Source organism: Periplaneta americana, chromosome 8 (assembly GCF_040183065.1).
Source record: "Periplaneta americana isolate PAMFEO1 chromosome 8, P.americana_PAMFEO1_priV1, whole genome shotgun sequence".
Classification (NCBI taxonomy): domain Eukaryota; kingdom Metazoa; phylum Arthropoda; class Insecta; order Blattodea; family Blattidae; genus Periplaneta; species Periplaneta americana.
Window position 1 is genome coordinate 112,135,489 of NC_091124.1, and position 25,566 is coordinate 112,161,054.

General features: G+C 34.9%; 1 protein-coding gene across 7 annotated transcripts in view; it reads right to left on the reverse strand.

The window, feature by feature from the left end:
* LOC138704946 (protein transport protein Sec16A-like) overlaps positions 1–25,566 on the reverse strand; it is a 572,743-nt gene that overhangs the window by 529,581 nt on the left and 17,596 nt on the right. For 6 of the 7 annotated variants that reach the window (XR_011333490.1, XR_011333489.1, XM_069833405.1 and 3 more), the window contains exons 2-3: positions 20,389–20,541; positions 2,664–2,869 (exon numbers count right to left, since the gene is read on the reverse strand). Coding sequence is in view for 5 of the 7 variants with exons in the window: in XM_069833405.1 (XP_069689506.1) it covers positions 2,664–2,869; positions 20,389–20,520 (338 nt within the window). In the remaining 2 variants the exon portion in view is untranslated. The remainder of the gene's footprint in view (positions 1–2,663; positions 2,870–20,388; positions 20,542–25,566) is intronic. The other variant, XM_069833406.1, reaches the window with a different exon arrangement.

Here is a 25,566-nt window from a genome sequence, read left to right on the forward strand (position 1 = left end):
TACAATAGCATACCCACAATATATACTTAACACACAATTGCAGTTCAATACACACACATTATTTGACGTCATAATATATCATAACACACAAACAGCCAGCCCCCACCATAGGAACAACACATCCCCACCTCTATCATCGACAAATGCACATCATAGAGTCAAGATCACCTGTGGTTCAAGAGACACTGAAGATGACGTGACATAGCGTCGAAACAGGCCGTTTGTCGAAAGTATATACCTTTTTTAACAATTTTAACACTTTTTAACGTAAGACAAAGTAAATTTTATGGTTTTAACAAAGTGTTAACGAGAACTTTAATCAATGAAAGCACATTTTTTCCATTAACTTCACAGTATAAACAAACAAAAACCTAAGATACATACCTAATGCCTTTTTTGTTTTGCTGACAGTTAAATTTTGTGTACTTCTTCAAATAAGTGTGTTTTACAGTGTGAAATCTTAGCCTTAACTTTACCACCCCTTCTTGTCTGTTAAGTTTTCAGTGGAGATCTTCAGCAAGAGAGTGGAAGACTATTCCATCAATTTAGCTATTACCCTATTATTCGTAAATTAAATATATGGTAATTTTAGAGGTGTAACACAATTTTAGCACACAAAATCGATCTAGTTCTCAATGAAATTATGTTCTATGAATTAAATGAAACTAATTAATTCCAAATTCTCAAGAAAAATACTTATAAATAGTTGATGGAACAGCCTCCGTATGTTCAATGCTATTTTCTTAAAGTGGAATCCTCTATAGGTATCCTAAACTTTGGAATGATGCGGTACCTCATAAATTCCAAAATGAAAAACATAGGCCTAATCCAAATTCTAGACAAGAGACAATAGAAAAACTAAATAGGGAAAAAGAAGTGCAGGTATTGAAAATAGGTGGAATAAGTGATTTTAATAGCTTTGCAAAAGACTTTCCTGCAAATTTAAGTCTTTGAAAATTTTTTTTTTAACGAAATGATGTTTCTGCGTGGCTATACAAATTAAACTATGATATCAGTGAAACAGTAAGTTGATAGTGGCAAAAATAAAATGTATACAGATCATTAATCACTTTCATGTTGAAATTGGTCATAAGCTTTTCAGTTACTACGAAATCATTAAAAACGAAAACTTAAACATATTTCCTAAATGTGTCATCTGCTATGTTTTCTACAATTGGACAACTATATGCTAGTGTAGTAACTTTGCTAAGTGTATAAACATGACTTGTTAAGATCGCTATGCTTAAATACATCCTCAATTCTGTATTTTATATGACGTAGTCACTATTAAACAATTTTCCGAAAAATTAGTGTCAACAAATTGAGTATATCTCATTAAACTCTAAAACGCAATCTAAAAAGTATTTTAAATTAATGCATTTTTTTTATAAATAATATTTATTTGTCTGACTCAACATTTTGGGTTTGCCTTGCAACACAGAATAGCTTGTAATAAAATTAAAAATTATATAAACACCTTCCAAACAAAAGAAATTAAGACATAATTAAAAAAAAAAAGAGACCTAGTAAAATTTAAATCGAGCATACCCCATAAAGATGCTGCCAAAATATCGCTACGGAAAATATTATGTAATGAAGAAGGCATCTTGAAGTTCTCTCTTCAACTTGTATTTTTTTCTCCACTTTACAAAGGTTTTGGAATGGTGCCTCTTGCTCCAAATTGTGTTTTAATGTTGTACTTGACCGATAAGAATGGAATGGTGGGCTTGCAGATTTTTTTTTCTATTTGTTGAGTTGAGTTGCTGAGTTTTTAAATTTAATTGCAAGATCAATTATTTCGGCTTTTCTTTATTTATATTTATAGCTATGATATCTATCTTATGATTGCTCCCACCATAAACAATACAATGAACTTTCTCATGGACTTCTAGATTTTTGGATCAAAGTGCATCTGTGATCATAGAACATATGGTGTTGTGACATTTTATTCTGAGTACTTCTCCCTGTGATTAATTCCACTAATCCCTAGTAGAATATTACAAATTAATGTTAAATATTTCCAAGACCCGTAATATTACACAGTGTTTTTCAAAAGTGATGGTAAAAAAATTGGGGATGAGCAGTAAAAACGAAGAGAAGCAAAAGTTTCAGTAAAAATGAGTCCACAAATTAATCATTTATGAGATAATGCCATTTTTTTTACGGATACAACTGCTTCACTGTATTAATGTTAAAACTATGATGGTATTTTACTTTAATTGAATAGTTTCGATGTGGTGTACATCTTCTGAATTCATTAACACAGTGAAGTAGTTATATATATGACTTCCTTAGGCTTTCACGGTGACTGTGATTAGAATTCTAATAAACAGTGAAGTAGTTGTTTATTAAATAACTTAACAGTTCTTTACTGACATTTTATGCTAGAAGCTCAAAATCTGCTGATTCCTATCTTCTACACATGATATTCTGCTTTCAATCTCAAGTCACAGTTCAGGCACAAACAAAACACCAATATACAATATGCTTCATATACTCAGGGTTACCATATTGTGTGATGTAAAAAAGAGGACACCCATAAAAATTTGTTTTATCTTTACTTACTAAGATCAATAACACATAAATATGCCATGCCCTCCACCCAAAAAATTAATAATATTCAAACTTAAGTCAAACAATTCCCATATCTAAAATTATTGTACCTGTATGTTCCATGATACTGTTGGGTGTCCTGCTGGTACTGTTGTCCATACTGTGATGGTGGTTGATAGTAATTTGTGTCCGTATTCCAGTTCCAAGAATCACCACTTTCGTCTCTACTACTCATCTGTTGAGTTGCATTTACTGTAGATTTTGAAGCTTGTGAGTACCAATTGTACTGTGGTTGCTGCTGTTGATGCCACAATTGCTAAAAGAACCAAATGTTTATAAAAACATTTATTATTAAACATATTAAACATAGTATTAGCATCTTTCAATACTGAACAACCTTTCACAATTACACGCATACCAACCACTAGACAATTTGTATTGATGTCCTCTAATTTTGCTTAAGTTAAAACTACAGGAGACACTAAACTCAAACAACATGCTCTGTTGCAAGTGAATATAAGGTAAGTGATCTGTATCTTAAAGCATTTTGAATAATCCATGCAAAAGCAGCAAACAAACTCACATTAGGGTTAGTAATATAATTGAACAACATCATAAAACATTTTAAGTAATTCATGCAAAAGTGGCAAACAAACTCCTCGTGTAAATGGTTAATATATCATAGTAATACAATTATCTTTTAATAACAAATATATGCTAGATAATTTTCAAATATAACTCTGGAAATGAAGTGCAATTAACCCATGTGTAATGTGTGTATTATTAGATAATGCTATAATACTGTACTATATAAGTACAATATTAAGTAGCATTTCATGGAGAAAAATAATGACAAAGTAAATTTAAAAGAATTTAAGCAAATCTCGTTATTCATATGTATCAATCACGAACACTAGTAGATGATACTATAATTAGCCTGGCGATGTTCCCAATTTTATACAGCTAGGCCTACCAGTTAGTTAGTTAGTGGAGTTTAAAAAGAGCGCGTCAGCTACTATGGCTATTTGCGCCCATTAGACCTACCATAAATCTTGAACTTCGACATTCAATTGTAACAATTAGAGACATATCTATTTTCTCCCAAAGTTACAACAGCAACAGTAAATAAAATTTTTGAGACAGTACTTGCAGCAGTTCACTAACTTAATAGAAAAACAGACAAAATGAGCAAGGAGTAAAGTTAGACATTGCAAAGTGTACTGAAGACAAATGGGAGAAAAAGACACAGAGAATACAAGAAGAATCTTTATCTATTCAAATACAAGAATGATACAAAACACTGCAAACATGTGTTATACCAAAATATTTTATTAAATTTTAAGTAGGCCTAATTCATAACAAATTATTCATTATTACCTATGTAAATGCAACGAGTATATTAACTTATTCTGAAATTATGCTTCCCAATGGCATCTCGAATATTTGGCAGAATTTAATAGTTTTAAACAGAAATCAAGCCAAACAAATATAATCAATGGATTACATATGGAGGTTGGGACAAACAGTGCTACCTTCAGACTTGAATTGTGACGTGAGCAAAAAATTACTGCTAAACTTAGCTTTTATTTTTCTCAAACACAGACAGGATACTTGTAAGTGTCATAAATCTAGGACACAGATCTCCCACCTTTACTATCCTTGGCAAGGTTTAAATCTAAGACACAGACCTCCCCCCTTTATTTCTCTTAAAAATCCATTATCTTTAGCCAGGTTTGAATCTCATACACAGATCTCCCACCTTTACTCTTAAAAATCCAACATCCTCAGCCAGGTTTTCACCTAGAACGTCGCAGCCATTGGCAAGCATGATAACCAGCAGGTCACAAAGGATGACAAATACAAAACTATAGGCACCGTGCAAGCTCCTCTGGTGGCGACTGTTGTTGCTAACTGCAGGACAGCAGCGATAGAGTTGTGCCTGAAGTGTATGAATATACTTAACATCTCAGGCTAAATGATTAAAAATATGGATAATCCTAAAAAGCGGAAAGGTAACGCAAATTGTTGTGTTCTTGAGTGTAGTAATGCTTATAGGAACACACCAACCTATATTGTTTTTATTCATTCCCAAAACAGAAAACTCAAGCGCAACGACGCTAATTGTGGATCCAAGCAGTACGCAGACGAAAGTAAATAAGGCTACACTGCTTGTAATCATAGTATTATTATATACTAGGCCTAATATATAAAATAGAATGTATATAGTATTATGTTTATAATGTTTAAGTTATCAGCGACAGGAATTTATAATTTAAATTTCAAAAAGTACATAATTACTGAGTTCTTTATTATATATTATGTATAATATTAGCAACAATAAATAATAATATACTTATTTTTAAATGTATTCATATCGATATTTAATTCTTGATTTCAAGTGTTGATGGTTCACCTTGGAAACCAACACCCACAACAAGAATTTGCGGTATTCATTTTATTGGGAACGAGATCAGGACACCCCCAGAACTAGCATACCATTCCCAGTATTTTTCTAAAAAATTACAAGAAAAAGAGTGCCTCATCTCAACTAGCTCCGCAAAGATACGAAAGAGACGCAAAAAGAAGAAGAAAAGATGAAAAATTTAAATTTTATGGAAGGCGAATGCTTAACAAGTATTATTTATAAAATTAAGTAGCCATACAGGCAGAAGTAAATGAAACCATTCTTAGTGATTTTGTTTTTTCTTTCACAATTGAATTGTGTGAATTGTCTACTCAAGTGTCTATTCCATTACATGCCGAACTGAAGTCACATAAGAAATGTTATGACAAGAGTTCAGGAACAGATGATATGTTTAATGAAATGCAAGGTTTCCGAGATTATTCTACAATAAAATGAGAGAACTACCAGACTTAATGGGAGTGACATTTGTGGTTTTGAATATATTGTTAAAATTGCTGCCAATTGAAACAATCATATCCGTGGAATCATAATAAGAAATATTTCCAATTCTATCATTTAACCCAAAAATAGCTACCATAGATAGTCAAAACGCCCCAAGATGTAGACAATACATATTCTTTTTTTCCATTTTTATTAGTGGATTTCACATCGAAAGCTTTCGAAAAATTCTGTCTAAGAGTAAGATTAGTAAAGAAAATCGTCTACTCATATTTTCAAATTAAAATGAAAACTGGATTGTCGTATTCTGCTATGAGGGTGATGTTCGGAGTTAATCGTACAATTATAATTATGATGTATTTTTACCGCCACTTTAATGTTGTTGACATCCACAATGGTTACTGTAATTTTGGGTTTTGGCCTAGCAGAGAAAGTATTCAGGCAACAATGCCTGCAATATTGAAAAATGTAGAGTGACAATTAATTGTTCAAAAGTGGAACAGCCACCCAACGTGGATCAGATGGTGGCCTTCAAATCTAAATGCTACTCTGGCGGATTGAGTGACACATTCATAACAACTGATTGTGGATTATTGACTTTATTAGAAAGTGGTGATGAAGTCAGGTTTGCCCGGAATAATAACAAACCTCTCCGATAAAGGGATCATTGTTGTTACTCCACCATATCTGCATGATGACATGGTAAATTAACAGTTGAAGAAGCCGAAACTACTTACAACGTTGCCAGTGTTCGAATTCATGTTGAAAGGTGCATTCAGCGAATTAAAATATACAGTATAACATTTTACACAAACTATCAATTGAACTGCTTCCGCATGTTGATCTTGTTGTTTATTCAACTGTCCAAAGAGAAGTCTGACCCTCACAAGTGATACCAACAAAGCACCACTTATGAGGCAACTAAGCCAGAATATCATGGTGTAGGGTGGCCAGTTCCTTTTCTCTTCCATTGCATATATCGCCGACTAGCTACATATTACACTAGTCAGACTTCATATGCATATAAACAATATTGTTCATCCTCTGACACATATTGTCAAGTGAGATGTACAGCCTGATAACAGATGTACATATCAGCCAGAATCTCAGTCAGAGGTAGTATGTTAATGATATTGTTCATATGTGTTGTGTTTTAGAGAATTTGCAGTCGCCCATTATTCAGGAAGTGTAATAAGACTACTTTTAGAATTAAATCACATTAAAATACGTAATTTATAGAGACATTATACACACATAAATTTAATATTACAACGTCATGACATCAAATATAAGTATATCAATGTTTTCGTAATATGACTGTTCACCCTCATTCAATGGTCTGAAATCTGATTTAAATGCCAAACACTACACTGATATTTCAGGAACTTTGTAGTTAACATTTTACACTCCTCTAGCAGTACTGAACTTTCCACCGAGTCTATTAAATAATTAAAGACTGGAGACTGCTGGGTTTGCAGTGAAAGACCTGCCCTTGGGCAGAACACTATGAATCAATGAACCCATTCTTACTAATATTACAACTTTTTATCGGCAGAAAGCCGCATGTAATTTCTATATCACACATGACTAGTGAATGGCTGCGAGCCTGTAGTTAATTAGGAATTGAGACACTGCGCGGCGCCACCAGTACAATTTTGAGACCCATGCACAGTGCCTATACTCATATTCCTATACTTTATAAGAGCTGGTAGCTCAGTTGATAGATCAAGTGGCTATTGACAGATAAGTCTCAAGTTCAATTGTGGGTGCTGGAGAGATCTTTCTCGTGGCCTAATTTACAGAATGACTTTGTAGTCCACTCAACCTTCTGACCAACTGTGTACCAAGTATTTCTTGTACATAAATGTGGTCACAACGTGGTGCCAACTACACCATCTCATTCCAGTGTCAAGATCATGAAAGCATGGAGCTCTACTGCATGCTCCCCATTCGTTTCAGGATATGCAAAGAATGGAGCATGTGAAGTGGACAGACAGAATAAGAAATGAAGTTGTGTTGGAAAGAATGAGTGAAGAAAGAATGATGCTGAAACTGATCAGAAAGAGAGGAAAAGGAATTGGTTGGGTCACTGGCTGAGAAGAAACTGCCTACTGAAGGATGCGCTGGAAGGAATGGTGAACTGGAGAAGAGTTCGGGGCAGATCAAATCAGATGATTGACGACATTAAGATATGTGGATCATATGTGGAGACTAAGAGGAAGGCAGAAAATAGGTTGTGTGTGTGTGTGCACACGTGCGTGTTTTTTTATTTATATTAATACTGTATGCTCCGTTACATAGTAACACTACATACAATTCTTGAATTATTTTAAACTATTTCAATACAATTAAGATTATGGATGAACTACTTCAATTTCAATTACCATTACAATGTCTCTAGTTACATTTAAAACTAGTAATGTTTATTTGCCTTACAGTTTATCAAAGTCAATTCTGTTTACAAATGTTAGGAATTCTTTTAAGTAGCCCTTGACGAGATCACAATTAGTTGTCGGCCATTGACTTCTGTTTAGTCTAATGCTTTGTTTTAATGAGTTTCTTTCACTGTTCAGTAAAGAGCACTCATATATTAAATGATTCACTGTTTGGTCTTGTTGATCGCACTCACACATTGCACTTTTCACAATTTTGAACCTATAATAGTAAACCCTAGTCTTCCCTTGACTGAACAGGATGGCTGTGATTTGACCGTTAAACGGGAACCTCAGTTTTAGCCATTCCTGCAATACAGGGAAAAACCCTTTGCTGGAATTTCCTTTGGTTGTGTTCTCCCATTGGTTTTATCACCAGCGTAGTCCTTTCTCCTCTGCTTCCCGTATGATGTGAGTTCTAGGGATCTTGCTGTATATTACCTCCTCACTGTCTTCCTGTGCAGCTTCCTTCACCAATTGGTCTGCTATTTCGTACCCGTACAGCCTCACATGTGCCTTCACCCAATTTATGTGGATAGTCCAACCACTGTCCTGCAGATGTTTGATCTTAGTCTTTATTTGTTTTATCGTTGTGTTGCGAATTTGACTGTTCTTGAGAAGTGCTACTGTGATCTGGCTATCTGTGTTAACGATGCCTAGTTTCTCTCTGATCTGCAGTTCCCTGTTGACTTCTATTTCCTTCAGTGCCTGTAGAATCGCTATCTGTTCTGCTTGGTTATTTGAGCAGTGCGGGCTTAGTTTGTACTTCAGTTTCTTAATCAATTCCCCTTTTTGGAAGATAGCTGCTGCTGCTCCGACTTTCCCATTTATCTTACTCCCGTCAGTATATATTTCTATGTTGTATTGTAGGTTTTCTTGTGCCTCTTGGACTTTAGGCCTGACTGCTGGGTGGGGCCACTCGTTTAGTTTCGGGGCATCTTCAGGTGGTGTCAGTGTACCATTTTCGCTGGCAGCCTGTGTACCTTAATATATCTCAAGTATTTCTTGAATTTTTATGTTTATTGGCTTAACTGCTGCCAGAACACAAGATGCTACATATGACATGGTGCAATAAGCTTTCGTTATTTTAATATTCATCAACCTTTGCACTCTCTGGTATTTAAGCAATTTAAGCATGTTCTTTCTTTTCAAGCTGGCTTCTTCCCACACTTGTACTCCATATAGCAGTATAGGGAGTATAGCGCCTTTGTAGATAGTAAGACTTGCTATCCTAATCCCCAGTTCATCTTAGCTGATTTCACTAGTGAGTTTATGAGCCTTATGCATTTCTCAGAGACTTGTTTTATGTGCATGTCGAAATTCATCTTGATATCCAAGATTATCCCTAGATACTTCAATTGCTGTACCTGCTCTATTTCTCTGTTGTTTAAAAATACACTTATGTTGCTTTTACCTTCTTTTCTTTTTCTTGATATCAGTAACGTTTTTGATTTACTGTTATTGAATTGGAGCTTATATAAGTTTGACCAGTCTTCTACTAGTTTTAAATCCATATTCGCGTACATTTCTGCCGCTTCCTTGGCTTCCCCTACCATCATCAGTATCATATTATCTGCAAAAGCTATTAATTTACTTTGTTGTGTGTATTGGGTTAGAAGAAAACTGTAGAGGACACTCCAGAGTCTTGGGCCGCAACATGACCCCTGAGGGCAACCTTTCGTCATTTATTTTTCTACTCGGCTGTGATTGATGGAAAGTGTACCAATTGTGTCACTGAAGTAATGTCTAACTAGAAGATATACATTTTTTGGACACTGTAGATTCCTTAAGTTGTAGAGGATGCCTGGCCATCAGGCAGCGTCGAATGCTCCCTTCACATCCAAACTGGTTATTATTAAACTCCTTTTCTGGTCTAGGTTGTCTTTTATGAACTTTTTAACAGCTAACACTGCATCTATGGTACTTTTCCAAGGGATAAATCCGTATTGGTTCGTGCTGACCAGGTTGTTGGAATATAAATCGTGATTTATCCTAACAATCATCAGCTTTTCTAGGATTTTCCCCTCGATGTTTAGGAGACTTACTGGTCAGAACCTTGCAACGTCCCGACTCTCCTCCTGCCCTGGTTTAATCACGGGTATGATCTGCGATGTTTTCCATATTTTGGGAAAGCATCCTTGGCTTAAGCATTTGTTATAGAAGGCCGTGAGAGACGATGGAAATCCCGTAAATATTCTCAGTATTATGTTCTTCGTTATTCCATTTTTCCCCAGGGCTTTCTTGGGATTGAATTACCTGGAATATTTCTTCTAGTGTGAATTCGACGTCGTCTGGTGTACTTATTGGCTCCTCCCGTTGTCTTCGCATCTCGAGGTGTTGATCAGTGTCACTTTATACGTCATCTTCAGGCATGAAGTAGTCCAACATACTCATAGTTTCTTCGATGTCAGATGTGTAGGTACCGTCAGCTTCCTGTATAGTTGTTAAAGTTGGTTCATTCCTTAGCTTCCCTGCAGCCAGCTTATATACCGTGTTCCATGTGTTTCGGCCTCCTTCAACGGTACAGTATGTTTTCCACAATTTGAACTTTTCCATTCATAATTCCAACTGACATCCTCGTTTTCCTTGAATGTATTGTTGTTTCTTTTCGTCTCTAAGCGGTTGGTTATTTACTGATCTTTGATATCGCCTTCGTAACACATTAACTCTTTTCCTTAACATTGTCAGATGGTTCATCCACGATAAACTGATTTCCTTTGGGTTGATATTTTCTCACCATTGATGTATAGAACGCCCCTTCACAAGCTGCAGTGATGCAAGAACTAAATCTTTCAGTTACATTTTCCGCATCACTTGAGCAATTTATAATTTCACATACTTGTTTGTCGATTTCTTCTGGATTGGTTTCTCCCATTTCACTTTTAAATTCAGTAGCTAAAGAGGCCCATAGAATGCTGTTGAACCGCTCATAGTTTTCTTCTTCCTTAACTATGTATCGTTTGGTACTGAGTTTATCTTCTCCCTTTGATTTAGGAGAGTTTATAAAGGGTCGTTGCTTTCCTCATACTTTAAAGGAAATGATTTTGTGATCTGAGCAACTTTCCTCTTCTCCACACTTCCAGTCCACTATTCTAGTGATCAGGTAACTGTTGGTAATCGTTAGATCAATCCAACTATTCCTGTGTCTTCGTTGATTATGTGCCATGATGAATTCTTCCAGGGCTCACCCCCTCTCGTCCTGTGTATCGTGCCATACCTTGCTCCTAGCATTGGTGTCGGCTGATATTAATATTCCACACTCTTTTGTATGATTTAAGATGTTTTCGATTTTCCACATATCCCTTCCTATATCTGTCTCGATATCAAAATACAAGCTTGATATGAAGAATTTCTTGTCTTTATGGAGTATTTCAATTACAACACAGTCTTCGTTGGATAGTTGGCTTATCACTGTGGCATCTACATTATTATTGCTGATTATTATGGCTGCTCTCCTCCTTTCTTCTCCGCATACGTAAGTTCTCATAAACTTCGGAATTCCAGCTATTTTATTATTCACAGTATATGGTTCCTGTATGAGGGATATATCGACCCTAGATTCTATTATCAGTTGCGCTATGTTGCTCATAGCTGTTCTAGAATGTTGCAAGTTTACTTGCAAAAATTTTAAGCTCTGTTTGTCTATTAGTAATCTATGTTCTATTGATATCTCTTTAGTGCTAACTGATAACATGGGCAGTTGGTGTCCAGTGGCTAACATCAATGTTGTCCTTGTTATGTTTTGCATAATTTATGCAATTAATACATCTGAAATTCTCAGCTTCAGCTTCGCAGTCCTTTACCTTGTGGTCTCCCGCACATTTAAGACATGCTTGGTTGCTATTGCATTTCTGTGCGTGATGGTTGTACTTACTGCACTTAAAACATCGGGTTACTTTGATGTAGTCATGCCAGTTACGTCTGTCTGTGTGAGTACATTGTGAGTACATACATACATATGTACTATGTACATATGTATGTGTATGTAAGTATGTATGTATTTTATTTTATTTTAGTAGGTTATTTTACAACACTTTATCAACATCTTAGATTATTTAGCATCTGAATGAGATGAAGGTGATAATACCAGTGAAATGAGTCTGGGGTCCAGCACTGAAAGTTACCCAGCATTTGTTCATATTGGGTTGAGGGAAAACCCCAGAAGAAACCTCAACCAGGTAACTTGCCCCGATCAGGAATCGAACCCGGGCCACCTGGTTTCGCGGCCAGACGCACTAATCGTTACTCCACAGGTGTGAACGTATGTATGTATGTATGTATGTATGTGTATGTACTACGCGATCAAAACAAGACCCGTCGTGGCAGAATGAGGAACTCCATGCTCGCTGTGTATGTCTACTGCTGGAATGTCGTCACATCCAATACCTGGCATTTCAATCTGGTCGCAATGCCACGTGTAGGAAGACGTGTGTTTTGTAGCCAAATGAGGAGCATTATTTATAGTGTCATAAAGTTTTATGGCGAAGAAAAGACAACTGGTTTATACCTAACTCTATCGAAAGCAACAGAGCGTGCTGCAGCTATTGTGAAGGTAAATAAGGAAGCAATTAGTAGGATTAGAAAGGAAGGTAAAGAATGTGAGGACAAGGGTGTAGAAATATCAACAACAAACAAAGTTAGACGAACTCCTGCAAATAGGTTGAATTAGACGACATGGACAAATGTATCATAAGAAGAGAAGTTCATAAACATTATAGTATCTACAAAGAGCTTCCAACATTAGGCAAGCTGCATAAATTTTGTAAGAGAGAGATGGGTTTTAAAGGGTGCAAGGAAACTTTACGAAAATTCATACTATCCATGGGGTTTGCATTCAAAAAAATGTAAAGATAAAAGGAAATTCTAATAGAACGCTCTGATATAGTAGCTACGCATACAGCTTATTTGAGTTTTATGAGAAATAACGAAAGAGGTGAACAAAAGCCCGTTATTCACCTGGATTATACTCCCAATAAAAGTAATTAATTTCCAGAGTCCGAACTCGGGAAATACAGCTGTCACTGGGTTCAAACTGTAAACTGAGATTTAAAGCGAGAGGTTCATTGTGTATACATGTTTTTAGAATTTTCGAGCAATTCTATCATACCTATAATACAGAATAATTAAATTTCGGGGTTCCAACCATCGACTTATATCTGATATGTTGTTTTCAATAGCCCTTCCACTTGGATGCACTTACTTTAAGTGTCTGAGCAGGAAAAAATTTGAAAGAAATTCGGATAAATTGTGCGTGTAATATTGTTTTAAGAATGGAGGTAAAAATACATTGTTATGAACAACTAGTTATTGAATATTCTTACATTTTTATACTCATATTAGTCTCAGACAAAATGTTTTGCGTAATTCTGCAGTGAGTGTCAGCAAACTCATGGTGCTTCACCAGATTAGAACTTATGTACTATGTTATATTGCTCCATGTGCTAGTTGTTCCATGACATCCAGCAGTAAAGGCATGCAGTGAGTCAGTTAAATATAAGTGCAGTTTATTCTCTTATGTTATGTTTTGAAATAGGCTAGTTAAATGTTCACTGTCTGAAAGTGTACACATTTTGTAAACATACTGTACATGTGGAGAAAGAAACTGTGTGGGAGTATAGGTAACACTTTAGACCTACATTTCCCAGCTGCCCAGTTCTTTGTAGAAAAAACAATACTAAATTTAGTTATATACTGCAGGGACTTTGAACAGAAATTCGTTCTAGCACAGAGAAATTGATGCATGTGAATGTAGTTTCTTACGATGATGTGAATTATATGGGTGATTGTTAGGGTTACCAGACGTCCATATTTAGCAGGACATGTCCGCATTTTAATGGTCTGTTCTGCTATCTGTATTTAATTTTTAAAATGTTATAATTGTCCGTATTTTCTTAATAAGCTAATAACATTAACTTAAAATAACTTCATTAGGCCTATAATCTATTATCATCCCACAAGCGATTAGCCTATTCAAGTTTCCTTATAATCATTTATTTCCAGTAATCTCTGACTTAAATAGTATACTAGCGCCTCTAGTGTGTGTGTGAATCGTGAATTTAATATACCCACAGTCTAGTATATACAGTCACGAAGCTCAATACTTACTAAATATGCAAACATAGATAGTTGCTCACCACCAGGATCGCTACTATCGCCTCATCACAGACTCTTTCCCTAGCAGACGATAAAATGTATTATACTTTCGATATCGTGTTCTTTTGAAAAAATTAACACCTTCCTTCCACTATTGAAATATGAAATACATAAGGTTTATATATTATTTTCACAAAATATATATTATATTCTATAAACTCACCTTCCTGGGTCTTTCGAAAGGAGGATAACTCTAACCTATTTTTCTTACAATTTATAGTACTACAAACGTCTCCTTGTCCCATAGTATTATTCAAATTATTGTATTTTAGCCATTTACAGTTATTACAACCGATAATGAACATTTCACAGTTTACATAGCTTTTCACAAAAATGCAAAATACGGCACAGTCAATGCCTTTTCGATCTAGACCAGGCCGTAATGTATGTTCGGGTTTTCTATTTCAGTGTATGGGGCTCAGTGAAATATTATATTATAACTTTATTGCGTATCATTGCAAGGCTTTATTTAGTGTAATGTGTCCATAAGTTCCGTTTACTACTTGTTGCATAATATGTTGCAGAAATAATTACAAAACTGTGTTATTTTAATGAGAAGAGAATTGTACATGTTAACATAATCTGTTTGCGTCAACATTTTAAGTTCAGAATGGAGGCTATTTTGAGGTTTAATAAAAAAGAATTTATATTGTGATTTCAATTTAGCACATTTACCTTCCTTAATTTTAGACAAAACATTTACCATACCACTTCTACGAAATTAGTGTATGTACAATTGTAGATAAATACAATAATTCAGTACTCAATTGTTGTATTAAAATACAGACAAAATTGAATGTCCGGGGTATCATACATGACATTATGCTTAATTATAATGTATAATTGCAAATTTAGGATTATAAGTTAAATATGGAAACATAACCTATAATTTTCATATGAATGGCAAGGCATTGGAGATCACTAAATTTAGACAAAGGAGCAAATGGTACAGTAATTATAACCTATAATTTCAACATATCGAAATATCTGTGCAGTGCAATTGAAAATTATTGAATCGTGCATAAATGAATGTACAAGAATTTCGCAATATTTAATCGAAATAAAGGCAGGTATTACACATACGAACAACGTAATTTTCACACCATAAATAATATTACACCTTAACTCACAAGTGAATTATGTCTGAAGTGTCTCATAATCATTGTTTTAAATTTTATTAATGGAATTACACTACATTTTAGAGAAACATATGTTACTGCTTATGCATTCCAACTAATTTATATGGTTGAAACGCCGCCCTTCGTGATTGGGTTAAGCAAGTTACATAGTCTTCCTTATGGCCTGTATTAGATCACGATGGCTGTGGCACAGTCTATTGTTCCTAGTACTCACAGCGCTCCAAGCGGCTAGCAACTATCACGAGAAATGCAAAAAATCATCCCAAGCTTCGTGACTGTATATAGTAGACTGTGATATTACCACAGTCTACTATATACAGTATATAAAAAGGTAGAACAAATCCAAAACAAAGAGAGAGGTAGAGAGACGGGGAGAGAGAGAGGGAGGGAGGGTGGAAGAGAGTGGAGGGGGAGAAGCTGAAGAAATATTTATGAATAAAATTCTCGTCACAGACAATATGAGTCCAAGGCATAGTGCATTCAAACAATATACATCGCAACATGAGTTACTAATTATTAAGCTCTCACTTCTTGTCCTCTCTTTTTCTGTGTTTATGCATGCATATCCACATCTGAATAAAGAGGGACTGTTTAAAAATTACTTTACTCTATCCACATCAGAAATATAGATCACTAATTCAAAAGAGATCTATTTCTATGATTTATTACAGAAAATACAAAAACATACAACTGTATACTTGTATAATGTAATTGGAGTTCATACAGGCCTGTCTGTTAGTAAGCTGCTGGATTCAGTTGAAATCAAAACAGAAACTATGACACTCATCAGAAGAAGAGCCAAGTTTATTCAAAAGACTTAATACTGGTGATGATTTATTTCTTTTTAAACTATTTCGACTCTTCCAGACACAAAAAGGATACGATAAAATCTAATAAGAGAAACATCAAGAATCATACTGGAGTGTTATGTCCAAGGAGGAGAAGAATGATAACAAAAGTATATTATGATGGAGAAGATGAGTATAAAGATGAAGAGGCGGTAGGGAAGGAGGATACTAACAGTACAAGAAAGAGAAAAGGATAAATAAGTTGTTGTTTAATCAACTGTCCGAAGACAGGTCTGAACCCCACAAGTGATACCAATCTGGCACCACTTATGAGACAATTAGGCCAGGAGATAATGGGATAGGGTGGCCAGTTCCTTTCCCCCTCCATTGCATACATCGCTGATTAGCTACATATTCCACTAATCAGACTTCAGATGTGAAAAGAAAACACCTTTTAGAATTTAAGGCTTTAATAAGCAGAAAACCAATACAGGTTGCTACAACAAACAAACACGTTGCTATGGCACCAAATAAGTTCATTCATTTTTACTACATTCTTCCCCTCTTTGATGTTACTTGCTAACATAGTCATCCAGGTACTTAGGTGGTACTCTTGTTCGATTAGACTGACGAAGCAGCTGCTCTTGTAGATCATTATCACTGTTATTAATCAAGCCAGATCATTAGAAATGGCGGAACAAAATTCAAAATCTTTTATTGCTGTAAATCCGACTCTTAATGCTGTACTTGACTAGAATAAACAACTTTTAAACCATGAAAACTCTACTTATGGAGACGGACCTACTTCTGCAGCTACGAAAATTCAGTGCTATTTTTGTGGTCACGAAAAGCACTCTCATACTCAATGTCCAGCTAGAAATGCCATCTGTAAAAAATGTGCCAAAATGGGGCATTTTGCTAATGTTTGCAAATCGAAAATTTTCAAACATTCTCAAGATAAAACTTCATCGTCCCTCTTAGCTGCTTCACTATCCTGTATTTCTAAAGCTGTTATACAAATTAAAGTTAATGGCTCTGAGACTGATGCATTAGTGGATACAGGAAGTTCACAAAGTTTCATTAGTCTTGAATTTGCATCTACTCATAAGTTCAAGATTTTACCAGCTCAAGGTCATGTGTCTATGGCTTCTACATCTCTCCAATCTCATGTGAAAGGAATGTGTATAGTAACACTACAATTAAAGGATCACACATATAATTGTACAAGCCTGCTAATTTTAAAAGGCTTATGTGCTGATGTAATTATTGGACATGACATTTTAAAACAGTACACTAGTCTCAATATTTCGTTTGGTGGATCTAAAGATCCTCTTTCAGTATGCAGTATAGTTACTGCTCTTGCCCTCCAGCATCACTTTTTAACACTACTGATTGTGCTCCTATTGCCATAAAATCTCGACGACATTCAAATGAGGACAATGACTTCATAAAACGAGAAGTTGAAAAATTATTATCAGAGGGAATCATAGAAGAAAGTCGATCTTCATGGCAAGCACAGGTCTTAATCACTTCCAGTGATAATCATAAAAGATGAATGGTAATTGATTACTCTCGACGATCAATAGATTCACTCTTTTGGACGTGTATCCCGTACCTCGATTAGAAGACTTGTAAAGGAAGTGAGTAAATATGAAATATTCAGCACTATAGATCTGCGTAGTGCTTATCACCAGATACCTATTATGTCGAAAGATAAACTATATACAGCTTTCGAGGCGTGTGGTCGATTATACCAGTTTTGTCGAATTCCTTTTGGTGTAATGAATGGGGTAGCATGTTTCCAAAGAGCTATTGACGCTATTATTGAATCAGAAAATCTAAAGGTCATATTTTCGTACTTAGATGATGTAACAATATGTGGACGTACTCAGGAAGAACATGATATTAATTTACAACGTTTTCTCAAAGCAGCAGAGAAATTTCAATTCACACTAAATGAGAATAAATCTGTCTTCTCTACTAAACGTATCAATTTATTAGGCTATACAATTTAGAATAAAACTATCAAGCCAGATGCCGAATGACTTAGCCATCTGTTAAATTTACCTCAACCTGGTGACAGTCACACTTTACGATGTGCGGTGGGAGTGTTTGCACATTATTCAGGTTGGATACCCAAATTTTCCGAGAAAGTACGACCTCTTGTTCAATGTAAAGCTTTTCCTACGACTCAGGATGCTGCACTTGCTTTTAAAAGTCTAAAACAAGAAATTGTAGATTCAATTGTAACTTCTATTGACAAAGACTCCCAATTTACAGTCGAAACGGATGCCTCTGATTTTGCTAATGGAGCGACTTTGTCACAGTCAGGGAAACCGGTTGCTTTCTTCTCTAGAACTCTTTCTAAAACCGAACAGAGGCACTCCGCTGTCGAAAAGGAAGCCTATTCTATTGTTGACACCTTGCATAAATGGAGACACTACCTCATAGGTCGTTATTTTAAGCTGATAACCGATCAGAAATCACTTAAGTTCATATTTAATAATAATACAAAGAAGAAGATAAAGAATGAGAAGATTAAGAGATGGCAACTTGAACTTTCGTGCTATAAATATGATATAGTTTACTGGCCTGGACGAAAAAATGCAGTTTCTGATGCATTCTCCCATATATGTTCTGCTACAGAAATGCCTGGAGACAAACTAAGAACATTACATCAAGCACTCTGCCATCCCGGAATAACTCGTCTTTATCATTGAATAAGAAGTAAAAACTTAACGTACTCGCTCAATGATATTAAGAAAGTAACTGCATCATGCAATGCATGTGTAAAACTTAAACCTAGATTTTTCAGACACAATGGGAAATTAATAAAGGCAACCTCACCCTTTGAACAATTAAATATAGACTTCAAGGGACCAATCCCTTTAACTACTAGAAATCAGTACATTCTGAGAGTTGTGGACGAATATTCTAGATATCCCTTCCCATTTACTTGCTCAGATATGAAGTCTTCGACAGTAATCAAATGTTTACGATAACTTTTCTCCATATTTGGTACGCCCTCTTACATCCATTCAGACAGAGGTACATCCCTTATGTCGTATAAATTGAAAGCTTTCTTAGCAAGTCATGGTATAGCATCTAGTCACACTACTCCGTACAATCCTCAAGGCAATGGGCAAGCTGAAAGATACCATGGGATACTATGGAAAACTATTTTATTAGCCCTGACAGACAGGAAGATAAGTATCACAGTGGGAGACTTCTCCTGGATGCCCTTCATTCAACAAGATTGTTATTGTGCACTGCAACTAACCAGACTCCCCACAAACGTATGTTTATTCATTCCGGAAGATCATCTTACGGTTTTTCTCTACCAACATGGCTAACAACACCTGGACAAGTGTTGTTACAACATAATGAGCGTCCTACAAAATACTACCCTTTGGTTGATGAGGTAGAACTTCTAGAAACGAATCCTGAGTACGCTCATGTCCATTACTCAGATGGTGAAGAAGATACTGTATCTACAAGGCAGTTAGCTTCATGTGCCCAGGAATCGCCATCTACGTTACTACATGAGAATGACAACAAAGAGCAGGAACTCGTACAAGAACACACAGAGTATGTCAATGTTGAACAGAACAGCATCCCTGTAAGACAGGACTCTACAGTTAATGGTGGGGACGAAAATAACAGTGACAATGGTCCACAAGAGCGGCAGATTCGTCGATCTAATCGGACAAGAGTACCACCTAAGTACCTGGATGACTATGTTAGCGAGTAACATCAAAGAGGGGAAGAATGCAGTAAAAATGAATTACTTGGTGTCATAGCAACGTGTTTGTTGTAGCAACCTGTATTGGTTTTCTGCTTATTAAAATGCAAAGAAAACACCTTTTAGAATTTAAGGCTTTAATAAGCAGAAAACCGATACAGATTGCTACAACAAACAAACATGTTGCTATGACACCAAGTAATTCATTTTTACTACAAGATGTACACAAACAATTGTTCTTCATCTGACACATAACGTCAAGTGAGATATTTTGCCTGATAATAGATGTACATATCAGCCAGAACTCAATCAGAGGTAGATAAATAAGTATGAGGAGGAAATGATAAGAGTGAGGCACAAAGAGGAAAGAAGAAAGAAGAGGATATGAACAGAATAAGAGAAGGATAAATATGAAAATAATGAAAAAGAAAAGGAAAATAAAAATAACAATAGCAAAGGATAGAGAAGAAGATAAATATGAGGTTGAGAAGGCAGAGAAGGAAAAGATATTAACCCCGAAAACAATTTTTTTAACATGTTTTTCTAAAGATATTGTTCACCAATCATGTTTCCTTATTTTACAATTACTGAAAAACAAACAAAAAAAAAGCACTACAAAGAAAGGTGCAAGTGTTTTCTTACACCAATTACTAAAACAAAAAAATCTCCTGTGTATATTCTAACAACACTACAAAGAAAGGTACAAGTGTTTCCTTACATCAGCGGGAGGCTCTGTGTGATGTGGCATGGTTCTATTATACAGGTGAGTGTTGCTTGTAACCCCCCGTTGTCCTGGACCTTCATTCTTGGTACTGTACCAAGAATGATTTTTCGTAGTTGGGGCAGACATTAGGAAGCGTTTGTCTGCAGCCTGGGAAAAAAAATGCAGACATGCACATAATAAAAAAATTCATGCACCAAAATAATATTAATGTTGCATCATTCAACATATATTAAATAGTTAATTTGATAATAAGAATCACAGAAGTTAATTACATTTACTTTAGTATTGATGGAATACATGTAGCCTAATTCCTGTTTTTGTATTATAATAATACCATGCAGTAAAATGATCACTTCTAGGCCTATTTCTTCGTAACAGAGGGGACATTTGTATGCAAAAGTGTCACCTTTTAAAAAATTATAACTTCGTCAATGATTGCACTTCTAAGTGTACATTTCGATAAAAAAATCATTTTGTATACATATTTCCCTACTTATGTAAGAAAATATATAGGTATTTTTACTAATAAGCAGTCTTTTTTTTTTCAAAACTCCAGATTTATTAAGAAAGTAGAATTTTGTTTCATGGTAGGCCTAATGGTTATTGGAAGAGCAATTGTAATCACTTTAGTGTTCGATGTTTATGCGAATTTTGCAGTCCTACTCATTTCAATTCATTGAGCTTCTCAACAACCTTAGAAGACTGGAGTGGTTGGGACATGTTCTCAGAAAGAATAACAACAGAACACTAAGATCTATACTAGATATAAATCCAGGAAGTAAAAGGAGAATAGGAAGACCAAAAAAAAGATGGTAGAACAATGTACAGGACAATCTTGTGAAAGCGGGCATCAGGGGATGGAGAATGAGAGCTATGGATCAGAGTGACTGGATGGCTGTCATTAGGGAGCCAAAGACTAAACTGCAAGGGCCATAGTACCAAAAATGATGACTCATTTCAATTTTTGCAATGTGTATCAATGATTTCCTGACATGTAGAAATTTCAGTAGGGCAATTCCATGCAGAAGTGAACATTTGGTACAAATTTTAAAAAATGTTGTAGATAATTATTTGCTTTTTTTTCAAGTTGCTCAAACATTGAATTTAACATTTTTTATATAATAATGTACTATTTGTTATGTTAAGTTTGATGGTTCCAATGATAAAGGAAACCATGCACACAGCAATAAATTTTTCTGTTTTCCATCTAAAATGATGTTTGTCATCTACAAGGCAGTGTTTACAGCAACAAGCTTTACACTAAAGGAAATTCAACAAATTTTGTCTCCAGGTAAGTTAGTTTTCTATATATGTAGCTATTTTGTGATTAAGTACATATCTGTCACACCCGTAACAAAAAATAGACAAAAAGTTTAATTACTTAATTAAATATTAAACTGAACATAATTTCCACATATGAATGTAAGGTTAAGTTTGACACATATTCAATGTGACCATAACTTAATTGGCTACAATTTGGTTTATAAGACAAAAATTTGCATTAAACTCTGTTATATCCATAACACCAATAGATACACATTTTTTGTTTGTTACAGTAAAGCATAGTTTGAGAAGTAAAAAACTTTTAAAACATACATATAGAAGACAATTTTTCAGCTAAGTATGATAGCTGTGATTTTAATGTTTTATTTACTATTTTTTAACAGTTGAACATAGACAATAGCAAACAACAGTGGACAAGTGGAACGATGTTTTTTTATTTTTTTATTTTACTAGGTTATTTTACGCCGCTTTATCAACAGCTTAGGTTATTTAGCGTCTGAATGAGATGAAGGTGATAATGCCGGTGAAATGATTCCGGGGTCCAGCACCGAAAATTACCCAGCATTTGCTTATATTGGGTTGAGGGAAAACCCCGGAAAAAACCTCAATCAGGTAACTTGCCCCGACCGGGAATCAAACCCGGGCCATCTGGTTTCGCGGCCAGATGCGTTAACCGTTACTCTGCAGGTGTGGACTGGAACGATGTAAAGGCTGTTCCTGGACTTCAATCAAAACACGGCTTTAAACCATCAAATAACATATTCTGTCTCTTAATAGGCCACACTTCTTTTTTCAAGAAATACAGCATGTCAAAGACAAAAGTTTCGCACAACACACTTATTCAGAAACAGAATCAAGTGAGGGTATTGATGGCGAAACCAACCCTTCAGTTTCTAAGGATGATCTCAAACCAGGAGAATGCGTACTAGTAGAATATGAAGGGAAAAAGAACAAGTACAAGTAAGTACGTAGTGATGTGCCAAAGCGAACCTGATGGTGAAGAAAATGAGATGATGTTTCTGAAACTTAATAATAAGAACAATAAAAGACTATATATAGAATGAATGAAAATGACACACGCTTTGTCTTTATTAAGCAAATTTTGAAATATCTTCCAGAACCATCAATGAAAGTAGTTGGTAACAGAGTGTATTATGAATTTCAGAAGGATGTTGAAGTCTTCGAGCCATAACATAATAATTTAGTTGAATCCAAATTTAAATGTTTGCGAAATTGTTTGCTTGACGTTTGTACAATTGTAAGGTAATGTAGTTACTCAACATGTTTTCATAGGCCTTGTGATTTTAAAGTTCTCTTGCAAATTGTTTACCAGATAGCACTAAAGTAAATGAAGTATTTAGATTCATTATGTAAATTTTTATTTTATTTTATTGGGTTATTTTACGACGCTATATCAACATCTCAGGTTATTTAGCGTCTGAATGAAATGAAGGTGATAATGCCGGTGGAATGAGTCTAGGGTCCAGCACCAAAAGTTACCCAGCATTTGCTCGTTTCATTATGTTAAGTTATTGTTTTAATTATTTCTGCATTTGTTTCTTACAATAAGTTGACATAGCCTATGAGTTTAATGTAAATAAATATGTTTAGAAAGATGCTTCTAAGCCTTGAGTTTGTATACAGTCACACCTGTAACATATGCTGTCACAGGTAAGGACACAACAATTTACTGTGAAAGAAAGAAACGTTTTCATTAAGATATACACCCAGCAAAGAGATAAACATTCCTTCCACTCACCATCCACCATTTTATTTTGCAGAATTTCTTTAAGACTTCGCAGAGAATTCAACATAAACATCTAATTGTGTATTGGTATGTACAAAATTTGTCACACCTTTAACATATTTTGAAAGGTCTGTAAAATACAGTATACTTATATTTTTTGTCAGAATAAAAATACAATAAGCTAGTCCTGGTCAGCAGAGTTTATACATATGTACCTGAATAAAAATTATTATATTTTAGGATGTATAAGTTAAACATTGCTACTGCATTGAAAATGTTGTTCAAATGTCACACTGCATGCATGGAATGGCCCAGTAACAGATTCATAAAGTTTCACTAATGAAAATTTCACATTGGTAAAGAAATACAATGCTAGCTGGATAAAATTAACAAATTCACGACTGCATTTTATATGCGTGTTCTTAGTGATACTCTTAACATGTATGTAAAGTTTTTCTGCTATTGAATAAAAATTTCATCTTTTTGTACATACAATGATAAAAATGTTCACTGTAAGCTGAAATATGCTAGATTTTAACAACATTTATACTGTTCTATTTTATGAAATGATACCATTTGTACTATTGTAACATAAATAAACTTAAAATTTTCAATGCCTCCAAAAGGAGGACTGAAACATTTTGACTTCTGTAAGGAAGACATACTAGGATTTATTAAAGATAATGTTAAAATATACATTAAGATGCTTGTACTAAAAATATAGGGAAAAACTTGTCACCTCTTTTAATAATCGTAACTGAATCAATCCTTCTCTCTCCTTCAGCACGTTAATTTGTCAAGCCATGGAATTTTGTTCCTTATCAGACAATGCCTCTGCAAGAGACTAAACTTATACCTTCTTCGACTTACAGTGACTTTCCCCAGGGTCAATCCATACCAAATGGTCCAGGAATAAATTAATTGGTAGCTTGACCATTTTCATAAATGATTATTTTTTAACAGTGATGCCTCCTCTCTTCCCTCAACTAAACTTCAGCATCGCTATTTGTTTACAAACTACCAACAGTAAGTTATGGAATTATTTATTTCAATTTTAAATTGTATTGAAGTATTTAAACTTAAATGAATACACAACACATAAAACAAATGTGCAAGTTAAAAATTTATAAATTATTCTAAAGACAAAAATACAATATGGTATATGCTGCCATCTCAAGGTGAAGTGGTGTACTAATATACCATACAATTTTAATGGCAGAATGTTAGTCTAATACAAGTTTCATAATGATAAAAGCAATAAAATTATTAACATCTTTCTACAACTACTTGTATTTTGTCACCCCCAAAATTTTGCCACACTGCACAGTTGCACGTGTTGTATATATGCCAAAATACAGGTCTGTTCACCTTCATATAAAAACGGTAACCATTTTTTATTATGGCATTCGACATATTTGGCTTTTGCAGACAGTTGGAGTAAATGTGATAGACTAAACAACAATAGTTCTAAATTTTTCTTTTGCAGTGGAAAGGAATGAAATACCAGAGCTGTCATTTTGCTAGAGAACAGCTATACACTCAAAGATTTAGCAAAAATATCTGAGTTTTCTTACTCATACCCTTTTTTAGTTAAGATCAGTTTAAAAATGCTCGCCTTTCAGTTTTTGTTTTAACCTGAGCCTTAATGTCTCTATGGGGGGGATCAGAGACTGACATTTCTTAAGTCAATCACACCATTGCTCAGATGCAATGGCAGCATGTCCTACTGTGTAGGAACACAGTAGTTGAGCGGGGGTAGAGTGCAGCGAATTCCTTACTTATCTAGTTGTTTATTAGAGACTGACCCAAGCCATAGCAAAGCGGGATCACGACTCAATCACCCATTCAGTCTATAGCATTCAAACAGTAACTTGAAAATGAAGACAGAGTCTGCTGAAAACATTAAACATAAGGTGAGAAGTGATGTATATACCAGAGAAAGGGCAGGTATGAGTTCAGCATGGAATACTTTTAAAGAAATTTACACAGCGGATGGAAAAATTAAACTGAGGTAATAAAGTGTTTTCTCACAACTAAGGAACATCAAGTCTGATTAGACACAAGTGTTCAGTTCCCTGTTCCATCTCTAGGGCAGTCAGTGTTAGTAAACAAGACTGTAAGATTATCACAAGGATTTGTGT